Genomic DNA, 17,575 nt, shown 5'->3' with positions numbered 1-17,575 from the left:
CAAATTTGGGTAGGCAATTTGATTAATTGATCAATTGATTGTTGATTAATTTGAGGTCTGTATAGATCCTAGAGTGATTGTGGTCATTGGAGGCTGACACAGGCTAGAATCTTGGCTGCGATGTGAATAGGATGTCAGCATGGCTCTCACTAACCTGCCTTGTTGCAGGGTTCTTTTCTGGATCAGAGGTGCTATGTAAAGTATCTGATTCAGAACCTGGTACCTCATAGGCACTCAGTGAAGCTCAGTAAAAACTGTAGGTGATGCTGACCAGGATAAAGATAGTCCACAGGAGATTAACAGGACCAGGTGATATTAACTTGGTGTGTAAATAGAAAGGAAGAATTCGTGGGATCTTTGAATTTAACCACCTGCAGGACTGGGATAGTACTCTAGTGTATAAGGTGGGGGGAGATAAGAAAGATTTGTGGAAATTACAGATCTGGTTTGGCAAGGCTAGTACTGAGGTCAGTTTTGGCCATAAGAGGTGGCTGAGACATACACTGACTAATAAAGAAGTAGGAAGGAAAGGAACAGGAGTTTAAAAAGGGGGTGAATTATAACACAAAGAAGCTGATTTTCTCTGTGTGATCATTGAAATTTTACTACTTTGCTTTCAAGGAATTGCCTACCCAAAGCTGATCCATCATGACCATCCTCTAAATTAAACCCTGCTCCACACAGCATAGTCCTCAGACCAGCTGTCACCCAGACCTTGTTAGCCATGCAGACACTGCTGTTAAATGACTAAGAAAAAAAAAGGAATGCAGAATCTTAGCTCCTCCCTTGGACTTCCCAATGAGAATCTGTCCTCCAACAACGTGATCCATAAGCACTTCAAAGTTTGAGAAGCACCATTGTCAAGCATGGTCCCTGGACCAGCAGCTTTGGTGTCACCTGGGAGCTAAGCTTGTTAGAAATGCACATTCTCAGGCCTCTTCTGAATTTAGTCAAGATGCTGTGTTTTAACAGACTCAAGTGATTCTGATGCACCCCAAAGTGTGAGAAGCACTGCTCTTCATCATGAAACAGAGCCCGTCCCCTCCCTGGTTGTCTTTAGCCAGAGGGATTGGTTGAACCCTGAAAGCGAAATTCAAGTCATTGTTAGAGGCCGTTTCTCTCATCATTTTACATTAAACACAGCTGAAGAAATCTTTTCACCGGAGAAGGGCACTGTGGGTAAAATTACAAACCCAAGGAGGAAACTTCCGACTGTGACTTAATCCTCATGACTTACCCATCAGCAGTAATTGAGCACAATTATGGGAGACCAGCCCTTTGTGTGCTGTCGCTCCTGAGGGACGCTGTTAGTGAGACACTTACAGGGAAACGGGGCAGGGAAACAGCAGGCTCCTGATGCTCCTTACAACGGGGTTGGCACTTCAGAATGTCCAGGCCTTCGTCTTCTGTGTTTCCAGTCAATCAGAGGGAAATTCCCCTTGTATGGATTATTTTCTGGAGTCATTTGCAACAGTGATGCTCATTTACCACTTAGATAAGGATTTTTTTCAGAAACTGAAACTGTCAGCAGTAAAACTTTACCCCCTCTTATCAAAAATGTCTGGTATTTCTGATTGATCCATAGTCATTATTCAAATCACTATGACAAATAAGGGTCAGTGTCTGTTTTCAGGTAATGTACAAAAATGGTTTTCTACTGAGCACTTAATCATAAAATTACTTCTGTTTTTTCCTACAGTTCACATAGTACATTACAGTCAGTGACAGGAGGCGGGGGTTGTCCTAATTTGTAGTGTTTGCCAATTTCCATGGTGTAAATGCTCCCTCCAGGGCTGATTTCAGGCTACTAACAGTTTAACAACTAGCTCCCCAAATTCTTACAAATTTAGCAGTTGGCTCTCACAAGCTCCAGCACACCACTGAAACAAAAACATCAAGGGACAAGTCACAGGTTTGTTTGGTTGTCATTATTATAGGTCTAATAATGTCTGAAACAAGTAAATTTGGGTGTTCTGAATCTTTTGTCTCATAGAGATTTTTACTAAAATAACGGAATTTGAGACTACAGTCATGTGCCATGTAACAACATTACAGTCTCAACCAACTATAATAAGATACTATATAATTACACAGCCATATCTTACTGAAACGTTTCTGTTTAGACACACCAATACTTACCACTGTGCTATGGTCGCCTGTGGTATTCAGTAGGTTTGTTTCAGGTTTGTACCCTGAAAGCAGTAGACTATACCACGTAGCCTAGGTGTGCAGGGGGCTGTACCATCTAGATTTGTAGAAATAAACACTAAAATGCCCCCCCCAATAAAGTCACCAAATGGTATGTGTCTCGGAACATATCCCTGTGTCATTAAGAGACGTATGCCTGTATGCAGTGAGACAAAGTTCCGTGCTTATGTTTTAAGTCTTGTTAAATCTAATTAGAACAATATAATGATACGTTTGAAGTGCTTATGTTGCTAAAGTGGTGAGTGGGTTTAATTTGAAAATACTTCTCATAGTAAGGAATACATCAAAATTACTCTTAGGCACAGCATTTGAACCAAAACGCAAAGAGATATACTTTTTGGAAATGGTGTTTTTGTTTACTGTTACTGAAGTTTGATTTCTCTTACAGGTATTCAGGAAGGAACACAATGTACCAAATGTAAAAATAACTGGGCACTGAAGTTTTCTATCATATTATTATACATTTTGTGTGCCTTGCTAACAATCACAGTAGCCATTTTGGGATATAAAGGTAAGTACGCTGACCTTTTTTCTTCCAAATACCAAGTGTTCCTCCTCCACTAATTTAAGCTTGAAAAAAAATTCATCTTTGTGAGTCTGAAATATCTTACCCATATAACTCAGAGGCGAAATTTAGCAACACGATAAACCCCCTCTCTGTCTTGAACTTCTTGTAGCTGTGGGATCTGAAAGGGGAGAAATAGTAATTCCTTTTGCTCTATTTCAGCAGTAATAATGGTCCTCTATGAATTATAAAGATTTTTTTTTTCCTCTTTGCTGCTTTTTCCTACCTATTTCTAGCTACTCCCTCTTCCTTTATTTTTTTTTCTATCCTGTTTCTATGAGGCGTTATGGAAACCCTGGAGTCAGCACATAGGAAAACTATATTGACAGGATAAACAAACACATCTCCAGAGATATGACTTATTTCACCCAGGGATTAGCCAACAAATTCCCATTTTTCTCTTCAGCATGTTTAATGGGTCATTGTTTATATAAAGCTTCCTAAAAATACTGCCCTATAGAAATTGAACACAGGTAGCTCTACCAGCTCAGCTCTACCTCACAGAACATTAGACCTGAACGTGTCTGGTGTAAGGTAGGGGTGGGAATTTCACCTGAATCCTCTAGAGTTACAGACAGAGTAGGTTTTTCCCTGCCCCTCACACCTCTCTCAGAGATTAAGTAAAATGCGCCGTGATTCAGAATCACAAACTACGTGAACAGCCAGGGAAGCCTTCCAGCAAAGACACAGGACACAGATGCATCCGTCTGGTTTCAGCACACAGGCAGACTTGGAGTCTGTGGATCGTCGGAGCCTTCCCTCAGAATTGACCAGTTCCCAAGTGGAGAACCCCACAGTCCCTCCTCTGTGGGGTGCCTTAAAGGCCTGACCTGGGAAGAGAAAGATCCAAAGGGAATTCTCTCCAGCTTATAAATACTCCCACCTTCCCCCTAGCACTTAATGGTTTCTTGAGGAAACACAGTGCGTATTAGAATGAGAATGGGCTTCAGAGCCAGGTGGTCCCAGCTTAAGGCTTGATCCTAGCATTGTTAACGCCACTGTGAATGTTTAGTGGGTGCCTGCTAGTGTGGCAGGCATCATGCTGTGACTTCTGGGTGGCTGCATAGCCTGGGAATGAATCATAACCTCTTAGATGTTTTGATTTCTTACGTGTGAAATGGCAATATAATGCCACCTCTCGAGGTGATTAGGATGAGCAAAGAGGACACGATGAACTACCTGTTCTGTCATTGGGCCCAGTAGCTGGTAGCTATATCCTCTGTTCCTTGCTTCTTAATTGCATCTACAAATCCAGGCGTTTTAGTCCCCTTTCTAAGGCCACATACATGGTACACACTGTGCATCAGAGTGTGTTGACTGAATTTAGGCGATGGAAATCTGGGAAATTCCCAGGTCCTTTTCTCTGTTTGTGATGAGTTAGTCTACCTGCAATGTCTAAAGTTTTAGATGAAGCAGCAAACAGAGTAAATGATTAAGAAAGGTTATTAAATCATGATTAGGGCTAGGCAGAGAGGGAAGGTGGGAACCCAGGGAGGGCAAGGAGGGTTTCTACATCGCTGGTGATTCAGACTCTCTCTCTTTCTTTGGTAGATCATTCAGGTCATTACTTACTTCTCCATGACTTTTCTGGGTAAGTCGAGATAAAGGAGAAGCTTAAAATCAAACAGCCATTTAATAAGTACCTGTACGGTTTGGTACTAAGTGATGACATTTACTACTATAAGAGAGATGAGAATGGTTTGGCAAATATATAACATTTTGTAATTTTTACTTCTGCTAGGAAATAAGATCTGGGACCTTTATGTCTTCAGGGTGATGCAGAAAGATGCAAAGGAGAGGGCTTTTTTTGTTTGTTTGTTTGTTTAAGGTACAAATATTTCTTCCATTTTTACCCACTGAAAGTCCTTCGCAGCTCTGACATGATTTTGCGTGTGCTGGTCCATTTGCCCAGATGCCTTTTCTCTGCTCTCCTTCACCTAAGTGCCTCCTTCTTGCCCTTCAGGCCCCACTTGGACTTGTGTCCTGCAGGAAGGCCCTGAATGCTGACTGAGGCCCCTCATGGTTGCTCTCCTAGTCACCATTATGTACTCTGAGTTTCTGTCATGCTGTATCATGAGGGCTTTGAGCTTCTCCACCTCCCACCCAAACTGTACATTTACATGAAGATAAAAGAGACTATCTCTTATTTATTATATCTCCCCCTGGCACGTAGCCACATGGCATTTAATAGGTGCCCAGGAAAGTTTATGGAATGAATTAATGGGAGGATGGATGGATGGATACATGAATAGATGGATGGATGAATCGATGGTGGGTTAGGGATGACTTCTATTAAGACAAACAATAGATGCCCCCAGACCTCTAAGCCAGTCTGCATGTAGGAGCCCCTTAAAGCCCCACCTAGAAACCTAGAAGGTTAGAGGCTGGCTTGGCCTGCCTGTGGGTGTGGTCTCCGGGATGAAGGGAGACGAGAAACGGGAGCTGGGGAGGCAGCATGATGCCCTCCACTGCCCCATCCCACAGGCCTCTGCTGACAGAAAGAAGACAATACAGCCTGCACTTTTGGTTTGCAAACACAGCACTAGTGAACTAAAATGTTGACGTTTTCCAGATGTGCTTTCTCTTTCCTTGTACGGCGACTCCTCTTTCTTGCCGATAAGGTTCTGGGGATCCAACATTGTAAAAGGCAGAAAGATAAGACCAGTTCTCCCTCCAGACCTTTCCCTTTGAAGTCTAGAGAAACTCTGTCCATTAAGAGAAGAGAAGAAAGAGGAGACTATTCAGTGACAGAAGCACAATGAGGTGCTTGTCTGAAGGAGAAGTTGAAAGGAAACGAATAGAAACTCCTTTATTTATACCGTTTCCCCCAAACTGTTCTTTACTTCTCCTTTTATGTTACTTACACAGCTACAAGTTACAATATCATGAAATTCCTTTGAGATGATTTGCTGACCAAGCCAGAGAACGGCTTGGTCACCCAGGGAGGTTCTGTACAGCAGCGGCAACCGTAGGACACAGCAGCCGCTTTGCAGAGAACATGTTCTTGGACACTTACAGCTTGGTCCGTCCTCTGCCTGAGCCTTTATCATTAGTGACAGAGCTTCCATGGCAGGAGCCAAGGCTGAAGTTCAGTGGGTCATGTATCCTCTAGAATATTCCCTGAGCAGGAAAATCCTCCTCCATTTCCCTGCCCAGCAGACAGCCTTCTTTAGGCAATGAGGATAAGGTAAAACGACAGAAATCTGAACCTTTGCCAGTAAGTATCTCCCTTAACTCTGCATTTCTGGTCATAGATTGTCTACTTCGCTGCTAAGCACCACCAAGGTGGCAATTACAACGGTGTACGTAGGTTTTCAAAGTGCACACCACACCACACTGTAGAGCTCTTTAGAACCCAAGATAACGCCCTACAACCAGGTTTTATATATTTCAGTAAGAAAACGTGAAATATTGTTCAATGTAGAAATGCCTTTATTAAATTCCAGAAGAGTGTAATTGACATTACCAGGAGGTCCCAGGCACCAAAGAGAGGGTGTATTTATCCCATGGGGCCATGATCAGTCTGTGAGCTCCATGCTCTGTCCTGGTCCCCTGTCATTGAAGCTGAGGCCGTGGCCTAAGTCTCTCGCATCCTCAGTGTCTACCGTGATGATGCCTCCACCACCACCCCCCAGTGGTAGACACTTAGTAAACATCTGGTGATGATCACTTTAGAGGGAATATAAAGAGACATAATATTTCCCCTTAAGAGATTCTTTTTTTTTTCTTTGAGACAGAGCCTTAAGCTGTCCCCCTGGGTAGAGTGCTGTGGCATCACAGTTCACAGCAACCTCCAACTCCTGGGCTCAAGCGAGTCTCCTGCCTCAGCCTCCCAAGTAGCTGGGACCACAGGCGCCTACCACAACGCCAGGCTATTTTTTGCTTGCAGCCATCATTGTTGTTTGGCAGGCCCGGGCTGGATTCAAACCCACTGCCTTAGATGTATGTGGCTGGTGCCTTAGCCACTTGAGCCACAGGTGCCAAGCCAAGAGATTCTTTATTGGAGGAAACTAGATTTGGGTAGGTGAGGGGGAGTACTAAGTGAGAGACAATGTGAAGCTATAGAAAGAGCGTGGATTTTGGAGTTAGATCTTCCAGCCTGGTTATCTCACTTAGTCTCTGAACATTTCTGAGCCCCAGTTTCTTCATCCGTTAAATTGTAGTTGTGAGAATTAACTGGAATGATAGTGTAATATATGTGGCAAAGAGTAGGCACTAAGTCAATAGAGGCTATATTATCAGGCAAATAAAGGTTGAGTTAGTGGTCAATGAATCAAGTCATAGACCACTCTGAGTATACTGGAGGGGACCCGAAAGGATGAGTGGAACCAAGACGGGGGAAGAGGAGGTTCGTAGCCTAGGCCAAGGGGCAATCACTAAGTGGTTTTATAGAAAAGGTGTCACTGTCAGAATATCCTTGGAGATAACACTTTGGGTACTTGAAGAGGGACAGCTCTTCAGGTATAATGCCTGAAACACTGGTACTCTAAAGAAAAGTTCTACACACACCACAGAATACTATTCAACCATCAAAAAGATAGTGATGTCACATCTTTTGTAATATCCTGGATGGAGTTGAAATACATTCTTCTCAGTGAAGCATCCCAAGAATGGAAAAGCAATCATCCAATGTACTCAGCACTAATATGAAGCCAGTAGACAATCTGATGCACCCCCACACCAGAGAAAAACTCATTTCAATTCAAGTTGGGGGGAGGAGTAACGAGCGAGGGGGAGGGGGCCGGGTGCTCTCACTGAATGGGCTTGGCGTGGGGGTGTTTGGCTTAACCACAAGAGGGACTCTACCTAACAAAATCACACATTTTGACCTCATTGTTTGTACCCTCACATTACCCTGAAATACATTTACTTTAAAAAAAATCAGAAACTGGTAAGATTTGATAAATGTGCACTACTAAAGGCTGTTTTTAAAAATGCTTCTGTAGAATACATAGAGCTGTTAAAACTCTGCTTACAAATTTAAAAAAGTAGAAGAAAAGTCCTACATAAAGAAACAGTTTCCAACCAAGAGAAGCCCATGAGGAACCAGACTCCTGGTAACCCTTATGAGTCTCTGTTTCATTTCCCTCAAAAGATAGTCATCTACAAACCGAGGTCTGTGTTGACAGGCTGGAGCTGCCAGGGTAAGACAGGCTGGTGCTGCCACTGTATTCCCCACTGAGGGTTTGTGCTAATAAATTAAGAATAAGAACCAGTGAAAATGCTGTGTGCTATTATACCAAGTGTTATTCTCTATCTCCATCCTTTTGGTATTGTTATGCAGGTCCCAACATTGCAACCCAGAAGTTTGTGGCTTTATATTGAGATGCTATTTTTTAAAAACACAGTGCATGGTAACTGGTCCATTAGCACTTGTGGGCAAGATAGGTGGTGTCCTCACTGCATAGAAGACAAAGTTAACAGGTGTTTCAGGTCTTTTTTGGATTAATGTATTCCTTTTGTATTTATTCTATGAAACCTGAGTTATCTGTTCTGGACAGTTCTGTATTGTTTAAAACTAACATGGATGAAAAATTGGAAAGGGCACAAAATGACTGTCAGCATAGTTAGAGGTTTCTTTAGCTTCCTGGATAGAAAGGGTAGGACTTAAAATCCTGCATGTGGTTTGAGGACAGACTGAGGCATATGTTTTCATTTCAGAATCAAAAATGAACTTGTAAACTTTCTATATTTTAGGTTTTGAAAGTTCTAGCTTTGCTAAAAAACATAAAAGAAATATTTCGTTCTTCAGAGTTTCCAGGGAATTAGGTGTAGGCATGCCTGTCGAACAACCCTGAGGGTTGTGTACCTCTGTGTCTTCATAGTAATTTTAAAAATAATTATTCAGTGGCACATTTGTTGCCAGTGTTGACACCTCCCTGTGTTTGCATGACCAGCTGAGCTGATTTTCACAGGCCTTGGCAGCCAGCAGGCAGGTTGTCACTTACTTGAATAAATGGCATAATAAATAAATATTCCTTGAACTGGAGGAGCTGGAGATAAAACTGAATACAATTTTCCTTGCCGTAAGGATCTCATAATAAATAAGCTCAGAGTGCAGTGAGCCCTATACCAGGGAAAGGACGACTTGCCAAGAGAATTCTGTGAGACGCATCTCAGCAAAGGGTTCCCACAGGGAGTGACAGAGTAATTGGGACTGAGCTCCGGAAAAGGCCAGGGGAGAACATTCTAGGTGGAGAGGAGGACATGTGGAAAGGTCTGGATGGGAGAACATTTGGTGCAGTACTCACACATTCTATCACGGCCAGACTGTAGAAGCTCTAAGGCAAACACAGCTTCTCTAGGGATAGTTCACTTTGGATCACACAAATCCGTGTTCTCACACAGTCATGTGTGGGTACAGCACCTCATGAATAAAACAAATCGCATCCATTAGCTCACAATTAATATAACGGATCCACACTTATTTCAAAAATAAGCTTATTGGTACCAAGAAGGACAGTCAAATTTGATCCCAGGCTACTAAAAGGTTGGATCTCACAGGAGTCACTTCTGGAGAAATATCCTCTTATTAGACATTTTAGAAACATAAACTTGAGTTGTTAACCATAGAGAATTACTGCCTTCTGAAAAGAGATAAGAACCGAAGAATTTATTTAGCACTGGGTCACTAACTTTCCCTATCAGTACAATCAAGAAAATGCTTAAAAAAAAAAAAAAAAAAAAAAAAGATCATCTCAGTGAATCATTGTTCAGAAACACCACTTAGGCATCTACTCAAGAATTGATAAGCTATACATTCAGGTGTCACTAGCAAAAAGCAGATTTTCAGGGCTCCATGGTGGAACTTGTAAGAGAGAGTGGCAAACACTCTTGGTTTTGTGTCCCTCTGTGAAATCTTTGTGCATAGAATTGAGCTGGGTATTCTTGAGATGGGGAGATGGACTCCCCAGCTAGGTAATAATGGAGTCCCACCTGCCAGGAATGTTTTGGAGGCTGATGAGTGACAAAATTTTACGAAAGATCACAGTGGCCTTTGCCTTCATCTGTGGAAATTAATATAGGAAATAATACAGATTGAGGACTTCAAAAATGCATAAAATTTTTTAAATTTATTTTAAACCATTTCTAAAACATCCAGGGCATTACAGAATCATAACAAGAGTTAAAAACATACAATTTTCAACCAAGTAAATTATACCACTGGGTTTTGTAACAAGTAAGTTTATATTTTTTAAAAGAATAGCCATTTTTCCATATGTGATGTCAATGATACTTTTTATTTGTTTCCTTTATTCTGTAATGAAATGATCTCTTGTTTTGAAACTGAAAAATAAAATATGAGCAGGCCTGTATACTAATGCATCACTTTCCAAATCTTAGTTGTAGAGAAGATGGACAATGTCACAGGTGGCATGGAGACATCTCGCCAAACTTATGATGACAAGCTCACAGCAGTGGAAAGTGACCTGAAAAAATTAGGTAATCTGTGATAAGAGCGAACCACTAAGTGGAATCCCCTGATGCAATTTTGCATAAAAGAAAGTAGTGTTTCTCTCTACACGTGAGTGTAATCTCACGTTTTTTTAGAAAGATGTGGCTATAAAATCCCGTTCATCCAGAAGGAAATTGAATTTTTCTGTTGTGTGTTGAATCTTCCCTCATGATTTAATTCAGAGACTTTACATTTTGAACTGAGGGACCAGTTTTTTGAGTTCTATCCTTCCTAACAAAGTATTATGGGCTAAATGAAATCTGAAGATCAATCCTGACTGAAAAGAGTCAGAAATACCCTTTACTAAAAAGTCCTTTATAAAATGCTCAGCAAATTCCTATGTGAAATATTTTAAACTATATAAAAGAATTGTGGCACTTAATTTATAAAGGAATAAAGCTCAGCCCATTCTGTTCCTTGATTTTTGTTTTTATTTTCTCTCTCTTGTTTTGTTTTTAAGACAGAATCTCACTTTGAGTCCCAGTAGAGTGCCATAGCATCATAGCTCACAGCAACCTCAAACTCTTGGCACAGCAAGTCTCTTGCCTCAGCCTCCCAAGTAGCTGGGACTATAGGTACCTGCCTCAATGCCAGCTATTTTTAGAAACAAAATCTTGCTCTAGCTCAGGCTGGTCTCAAACTCCTAAGCAATCCACCCACCTCAGCCTCCCAGAGTGCTAATGTTTTCATTTTCCAAAATAAAATTTTAGTAAATTTAAAAGGTTTCTTCTCGACCCCCTAGCTCAGCAGTTCTCAACCTGTGGGTCATGACCCCTTTATAACAATGAAAATACATCCTGCATATCAGATATTTACATTACGATTCATAACAGCAGCAAAATTACAGTTAAGAAGTAGCAATAAAAATAATTTTATGGTTGGGAGTCACCACAACATGAGGAACTGTATTAAAGGGTCACGGCATTAGGAGGCATCAGGAAGGTTGAGAACCATTGCACCTAGCTAGTGCCCCAGAGTCCAGGCAATTCCCCCTCCCACTTTGAGAAAAATCTTTACCCAAGTTTGTCAGTCCTCGTACTAAGCAACCTTTCTGATTCCCCAGGACCTAGTTTTAATAGATACATATCTATTTTACTAATGCAGAGAAATGTCTGCATATACTGCAGATCTTGTATCTGTATTACAATGCATAATCTTTGGGATTCTTGACATTGCCTTGAACACTTCTCTTTATCATCAGCCTAAGTAACAAACATTTCTTATTCCAGGGGACCAAACTGGAAAGAAAGCTATAAGCACCAATTCAGAACTTTCCACTTTCAGATCAGACATTCTGGACCTTCGTCAGCAATTGCGTGAGATTACAGAGAAAACTAGCAAGAACAAAGATACGCTGGAGAAGTTACAGGCCAGTGGGGATGCACTGGTGGACAGGCAGAGTCAATTGAAAGAAACTTTGGAGAATAACTCTTTCCTCATCACCACTGTAAACAAAACCCTCCAGGCGTATAATGGCTATGTCACAAATCTGCAGCAAGATACCAGCGCACTGCAGGGCAACCTGCAGAGTCAAATGTATTCCCATAACGTGGTCATCATGAGCCTGAACAACCTGAACCTGACACAGGTGCAGCAGAGGAACCTCATCACCAATCTGCAGCGGTCTGTGGATGACACAAGTCAGGCCATCCAGCGAATCAAGAACGACTTCCAAAATCTGCAGCAGGTTTTCCTTCAAGCCAAGAAAGACACCGATTGGCTGAAGGAGAAAGTACAGAGCTTGCAGACACTGGCTGCCAATAACTCTGCCTTGGCCAAAGCCAACAACGACACCCTGGAGGATATGAACAGCCAGCTCAACTCATTCACAGGTCAGATGGACAACATCACCACCATCTCTCAGGCCAATGAGCAGAACCTGAAAGACCTTCAGGACTCACACAAGGATGCTGAGAACAGAACGGCCATCAAGTTCAACCAACTGGAGGAACGCTTCCAGCTCTTTGAGACGGATATTGTGAACATCATTAGCAACATCAGTTACACAGCCCACCACCTGCGGACGCTGACCAGCAATCTGAATGAAGTCAGGACCACTTGCACGGATACCCTAACCAAACACACGGATGATCTCACCTCCTTGAATAATACACTGGCCAACATCCGTTTGGATTCTGTTTCTCTCAGGATGCAACAAGATATGATGAGGTCGAGGTTAGACACTGAAGTGGCCAACTTATCAGTAATTATGGAAGAAATGAAGCTGGTAGACTCCAAGCATGGTCAGCTCATCAAGAATTTTACAATACTACAAGGTAAGTCAAAATTCTGAATTTATGTTTGTATTACTTATCTTTTGCTGTGTAACAAATTGAGCTAAAACTTGGCAATTTAAAATAGTAAATATTTGTTATCTCATAGTTTCTATGGATTGGGAATTTAGGAGCAGCTTAGTCAGGTGGTAAGGTATTTCTCATGAGGTCATAGTCCAGCTACTTGCCAGGGCTGAAGTCATTAACTTCCAATGTGGCTTCTTCACATGGCTCTGGGCAGGAGGCCTCAGTTTCTCACCAGGGGGAATTGTTTGAATGTCCTCACAACATGTCCTCCAGAACAAATGATCCAAGAGAGAACAAGAAGAAAGCTCAACACCTTTTATGACCTGTTTACCATCATATCCACCATATTCTGTTCTTTAGAAATAAGATGCTAAGTCCAGCCAACATCTCAAAAGAGGTATGACTAAGAATTTGTGGAAAGTGTTCAAAGGTGCTCTACTAATTATTAGTTGAAGGAAAGATTGGTTAATTTGGACTTTCTCGATGCCTGAATTGTTTCAGTGATGATATGAATTGGACTCATCTGAAACCAGATTAATTCTTTAAGGTCATAAATCTACATTAAAGGAGCTCTATTTCCAGATGTCATGAACAGATGGATGGTTGGCCATCGCAGTAACTCTAAGACCACAGAGGAGGGAAACAATGTGACATGACTATGAAATCTGTGTTTTACTGTCATCCAGGTCATCCATATAACTTAGATCATCCATATTTGACTCAGATTGTCTTATTTCATTTCATTTCATTTCATTTCATTTCATTTCATTTATTTTTAAAGCCAGGGTCACCCTCTGTCACTGAGGCTGATCATAGCTCACCATAACCTTGAACTCCTGGCTCAAGCAATCGTCCCATCTCAGCCTCCAAAGTAGCTTGGACTGCAGGTGTATGCCACCGTGCTCAGCTAATGTTCTATTTTTTGTAGGGTGAGGGTCTTGATATGTTGCCCAGGCTGGTCTTGAACTCTTGACCTCCTAAAGTACTGGGATTACAGGCATGAGTCACCATGCCAACACTTACATCTACTTTTCAGGAATTGCAGAAACCATATATTAACAGTAGTTTCTAGTCATAAACTATTTTTACAGGTTTTAAGTTGAAAGTACTATGGGGAGGAAGCTGTGCTCACACTCTGGAGTATCCAAGAGATGACCAGATGGTCCTTGTACTTAGGTAGCTGAAAATAAAGAGAATTTTAGGGCATCAGAAGACAGGCTATAAGCAAGTGCAATGCTGATTTTTCAAAAAGGAGGCAAAAATGGATTTCCCACACTAATCATACCAATCAGGGTAGGAAATTTGTCTTCAAGCCCAAGAAAGATTATTAAAAGAGCAATTTAAAAACTTTCAGGAAATCTGAAGTCATGAGTTCACTAAGAAGTCAGGCAAACCTAATCTTATTTCCTTATGTTAACAGTTTTAAATTGGTTAAACTAGGAGAATGAAAAACGGCATTTCTGGATTTCATCCAGGCATTTGGTAGTGACACCGTTAAGAACAAGATGGAGAAGTAGGTGCTGGAGGATTTATTATTTGTATTAATTTTATGTGCTCAGATAACAAATTATCAGAAATTCAGTAGCTTAATAAAATACCCATTTATTATCTTATAGTTTCTATGAGTGAGGAGTCTAGACACAGCTTAGGTGGGTCCTCTGCTCAGTGTCTCACCAGGCTACAGACTTATTGAAGGGCTGTGGTTTCATCAGAAGCTCCACTGGGGAAAGATTCCTGTTTTCCTTCTGACTGATAGCTAGGTACCACCGTCAGCTCAGAGAAGCCACCCACAGGCCCTTGCCATGTAGCCAACTCCCAATCTTACAGCCTCATCAGAGCCAGCAAAGGAGCCTTTCTAGAAACACTCATTCTGCTAAGACAAAGCTGTCAGTAATGTAGCCTAATCAAGAGAGTGACAGTCCATCACCTTTACCAGATTCTAAGGGTTAGAAGCAAGTCACAGGTTCCACATTCAAAGGGAAGGGATTATACGAAGGCAGGCATGAGCCACTTCATTCAAATGACCAAGTATAGAGAGCTGTCAGTTAATGAGCCCTGTGAAGCTGAAGGCTGGTCTGGATGGTGGATGGCAGGACTCTGTGCGACAGCTTTGTCATTGATTAGCAGGGTGATTGGATGACTTGATTATCCAGTACCTGTGGATATGCTAACAGGTGGGCAATGGAATCATAGTCCAAAGTGATCTAGAGAGGCTGGGATAGTAACAAGATGCCAGCCAAATGAAATAGATAGGGAATACACGAAAAATCCAGTTCATACATCGGAGAGACCAAACAGACAAATGTTGATGGGAGAACATGGCCCGAAGGAAGTGTGCGTGAAACATGATAGCTTTAGTTAATTGGAAGCAGTTAAATGTGTCTTTGGGGAAGCAAATGTGATCTTTGAATGTGTTCATAAAAATACGATATCCAAAATAAGGAAAGTAACATCTGACTCCATTCAGGATGCCAAGACCAACCTTGGAGCATAGTGTTTATTCTGGAAACCCTTTTAAGAGACACTTTCACAGACCAGCATGCTCAGAAAAGTAGGATCAGACCAGGAGCACCCACCCAGACTCGTGGGTGTTCATTAAAGGGAGATAATTTTCGTTTTGTAGAATGTTCCTTAAAAAAATGGATGTTACCTAAAAATATAATGGCTTCTTTGAGTGATGTGGGTGTCCTAACTCCAGAGGGGCTGGACAGTTGCAAGTCAGGGGTATTGGAGGTATTTGTATACTCTGAGTAAGGGGTAGGTCTCCAAGCAATAAGAAAATTCTTCAATGCTTGATTGATTTTTTCTCGATCTAAATTCAGAGGGCAGATAGCATCAGATGTACAACCTCATAAAATAAGAGCTTTCTAAATGTCTCTTGGAATTGCGATACCTTACATGGTCTTATCATGGTAGTTTGGGCCTGTTCTAGCTATTAATTCCATAGCTTTATTATTCTATTAGCTTAATGGCTAGTTTGTCTTCTACAGGGAAAATTCTGACTTATTTTGTTTACAGACAGCATGGCTTGTCAGCTAAGTACAGTTGAAGATTAGACCCCAGGTGTTGAAATTAGTTAATGTTTCTATTATGGTTCTTTTCATCGGCTGATATGGCACATGAGTGCCATAAATGCTTTCACAAACCATCCCAGTGAATGCTGACAAGAACCCCATGAAGCAGATACTTCTGATATCATCTCCAGCTTATCGTTGAGGAAATTAAGGCTTGGAGAGGTTTGAGCAACTTACTCAAGTTTGCACACCCAAGAATTAGCTAAACAGAACTTGAAATCAGGCTGTCTGGGGCCAAAGCCTGTTAACTCCAAGGGTGGTCACAGAAAGTGTGTGCCCTTCCTCCCTGTACCCAACAGCCCAGAAGGAACCTGGAAGATCAGCAGTTGGGATTTTGTCCTAAGTGTAAGGGGGGGAGTTTGACCCAAGGTGGTGAGATGATCTGGTTTATGTCTTTACCAGGTGATTCTAGGAGCTGGGAGGGGAGTAGACAGTGGAGGCTGGGGTGCAGTGAGGGCACAGACCAGATGTTGGGGACCTGCAATGCAGTGGTAGCCGTGAACATGGGAGGTGTGAGTCTTCTCACTCAGGAGGTGTCTTAGAGATGGGGTCAAGAGCAGCCCTGCCCTTGCCCTGACAGCAGAGACTCGTGCTCTAGGAGGTCCTGAGGGTACTCCAGCCACGTGTGGTTGGGTGTGTTCAGAGCCCATGCCAATCCCTTCACATCCTTGTTTTGTGCCCAGCGCCCTGGAATTCTCCATCCAGGGTGTGCCCAGATGCAAAGAGGTGTCCAGGAGGCACCTGTGTGTTGGAGGGGCTGGGGGCAGTGTAGACAGAAATGGAACACGGGGTGGGGGGTGTGGCTGGATGGGGCTGATCTGTGGGACCCTTTGACAGATCAGCTGCAGGAATAAGGGAAAAGAAGGGTGTGAGCAGCTAGGTGGGTGCTGGGACAGGGAGGTGCAGAAAAAGAGGCCCTTGTAGACACTCTAAGTGGGAGGCGTCTGTTAGAATGAAGTTTCTGACTCAGTATCTCTGAAGCGCCTCCGAGCTTGGTTTACAAATGGTACTTTCTTTTCCACGTGTGCTTTTCCATCTCACATTTACCCCTGTCTTATTCACTGCTCTCTCTGTGAGTGATCTGAGAAACTTCCCAAGCCTACCAGCTACCCCCTTGCTACTCAGTCTATCCCACCACCTCCAGAGCAGAAGCAAGGGACAAGAGGCTGCAGAGGAGCCCGTGTCTGATGCAAGTGTTTGTGGCTTCACCGCTAAGGCCTTTCCTCTTTCTGTGTGTGCAGTTCTCATCCCAGAGGGTGAGTGAAAGGATGGATTAGTGCCAGTTTGCATGGAGCTGGCCCCTGCAAGACTCAAAATCCTCTGATGCTTTTCAGGAAGTCCCTGTTGACTGTTGACTTAGTGAGCCCCGTCCCCATGCTCACTGGCCAGTTCAGCCACCTGAGACGTTTGCCTCATTCAGAGGTGGGAGCTGAAGCTGACTCACTGGCCTGAGGCAGATGATAAGGTAGAAATAGATGTGTTACACGCTGAGTCCTGGCAAGTTATCTCTACGTCCATCAGCCAAAAAACCTTGTTAAGAAAGCCTTATTTTTTTGTTACAAATAATGTGAAGATTTTTATCCTAGTTATGTACAGAGGACTTCTCACAAACACTTCTGAACATGCCATTCCCTCCACATCTGGGGCTGCTCCTCTGCAAGCTGAGAGTGTCGGCTGCATCCTCCCTGTACAATCTTGTTTTCCCTCTCTGCTCTTTGAGAGAGGGAAATTTCTGCTCTCTGAAATGGGACAGCCTAGTTCAATAAGCATGGGGTTCATTAAGTCAACATCAGAGGGTTTTGAGTCTTGAGGAGGCAAGATACATGCAAACTGGCACAAAAGCATTTTTTGTTTTTAAAGAGACAGGTTCTCTGTCACCTAGGTTAGAGTGAAATGGCACAATCATAGCTCACTGCAGCCTCAAACTCTGTGCCTGCCTACTTTTTCTTTTGTAAGGTGGGATCTTGCTACG

At 42.4% G+C, this 17,575-nt stretch overlaps 1 protein-coding gene across 1 annotated transcript in view; it reads left to right on the top strand.

Annotated features, from left to right (window-relative positions):
* COLEC12 (collectin subfamily member 12) overlaps positions 1 to 17,575 on the top strand; it is a 181,671-nt gene that overhangs the window by 145,797 nt on the left and 18,299 nt on the right. Inside the window, exons 3-5 of the mRNA XM_003784795.2 lie at positions 2,597 to 2,719; positions 10,118 to 10,216; positions 11,459 to 12,505. Of these exons, the coding sequence (XP_003784843.1) occupies positions 2,597 to 2,719; positions 10,118 to 10,216; positions 11,459 to 12,505 (1,269 nt within the window). The remainder of the gene's footprint in view (positions 1 to 2,596; positions 2,720 to 10,117; positions 10,217 to 11,458; positions 12,506 to 17,575) is intronic.

This window comes from Otolemur garnettii, unplaced genomic scaffold (genome assembly GCF_000181295.1).
Source record: "Otolemur garnettii isolate 467f Iridium unplaced genomic scaffold, OtoGar3 scaffold00012, whole genome shotgun sequence".
NCBI lineage: Eukaryota > Metazoa > Chordata > Mammalia > Primates > Galagidae > Otolemur > Otolemur garnettii.
Note: the sequence above shows the minus strand (reverse complement) of the source record. Positions and strands in the feature narration are given on the sequence as shown.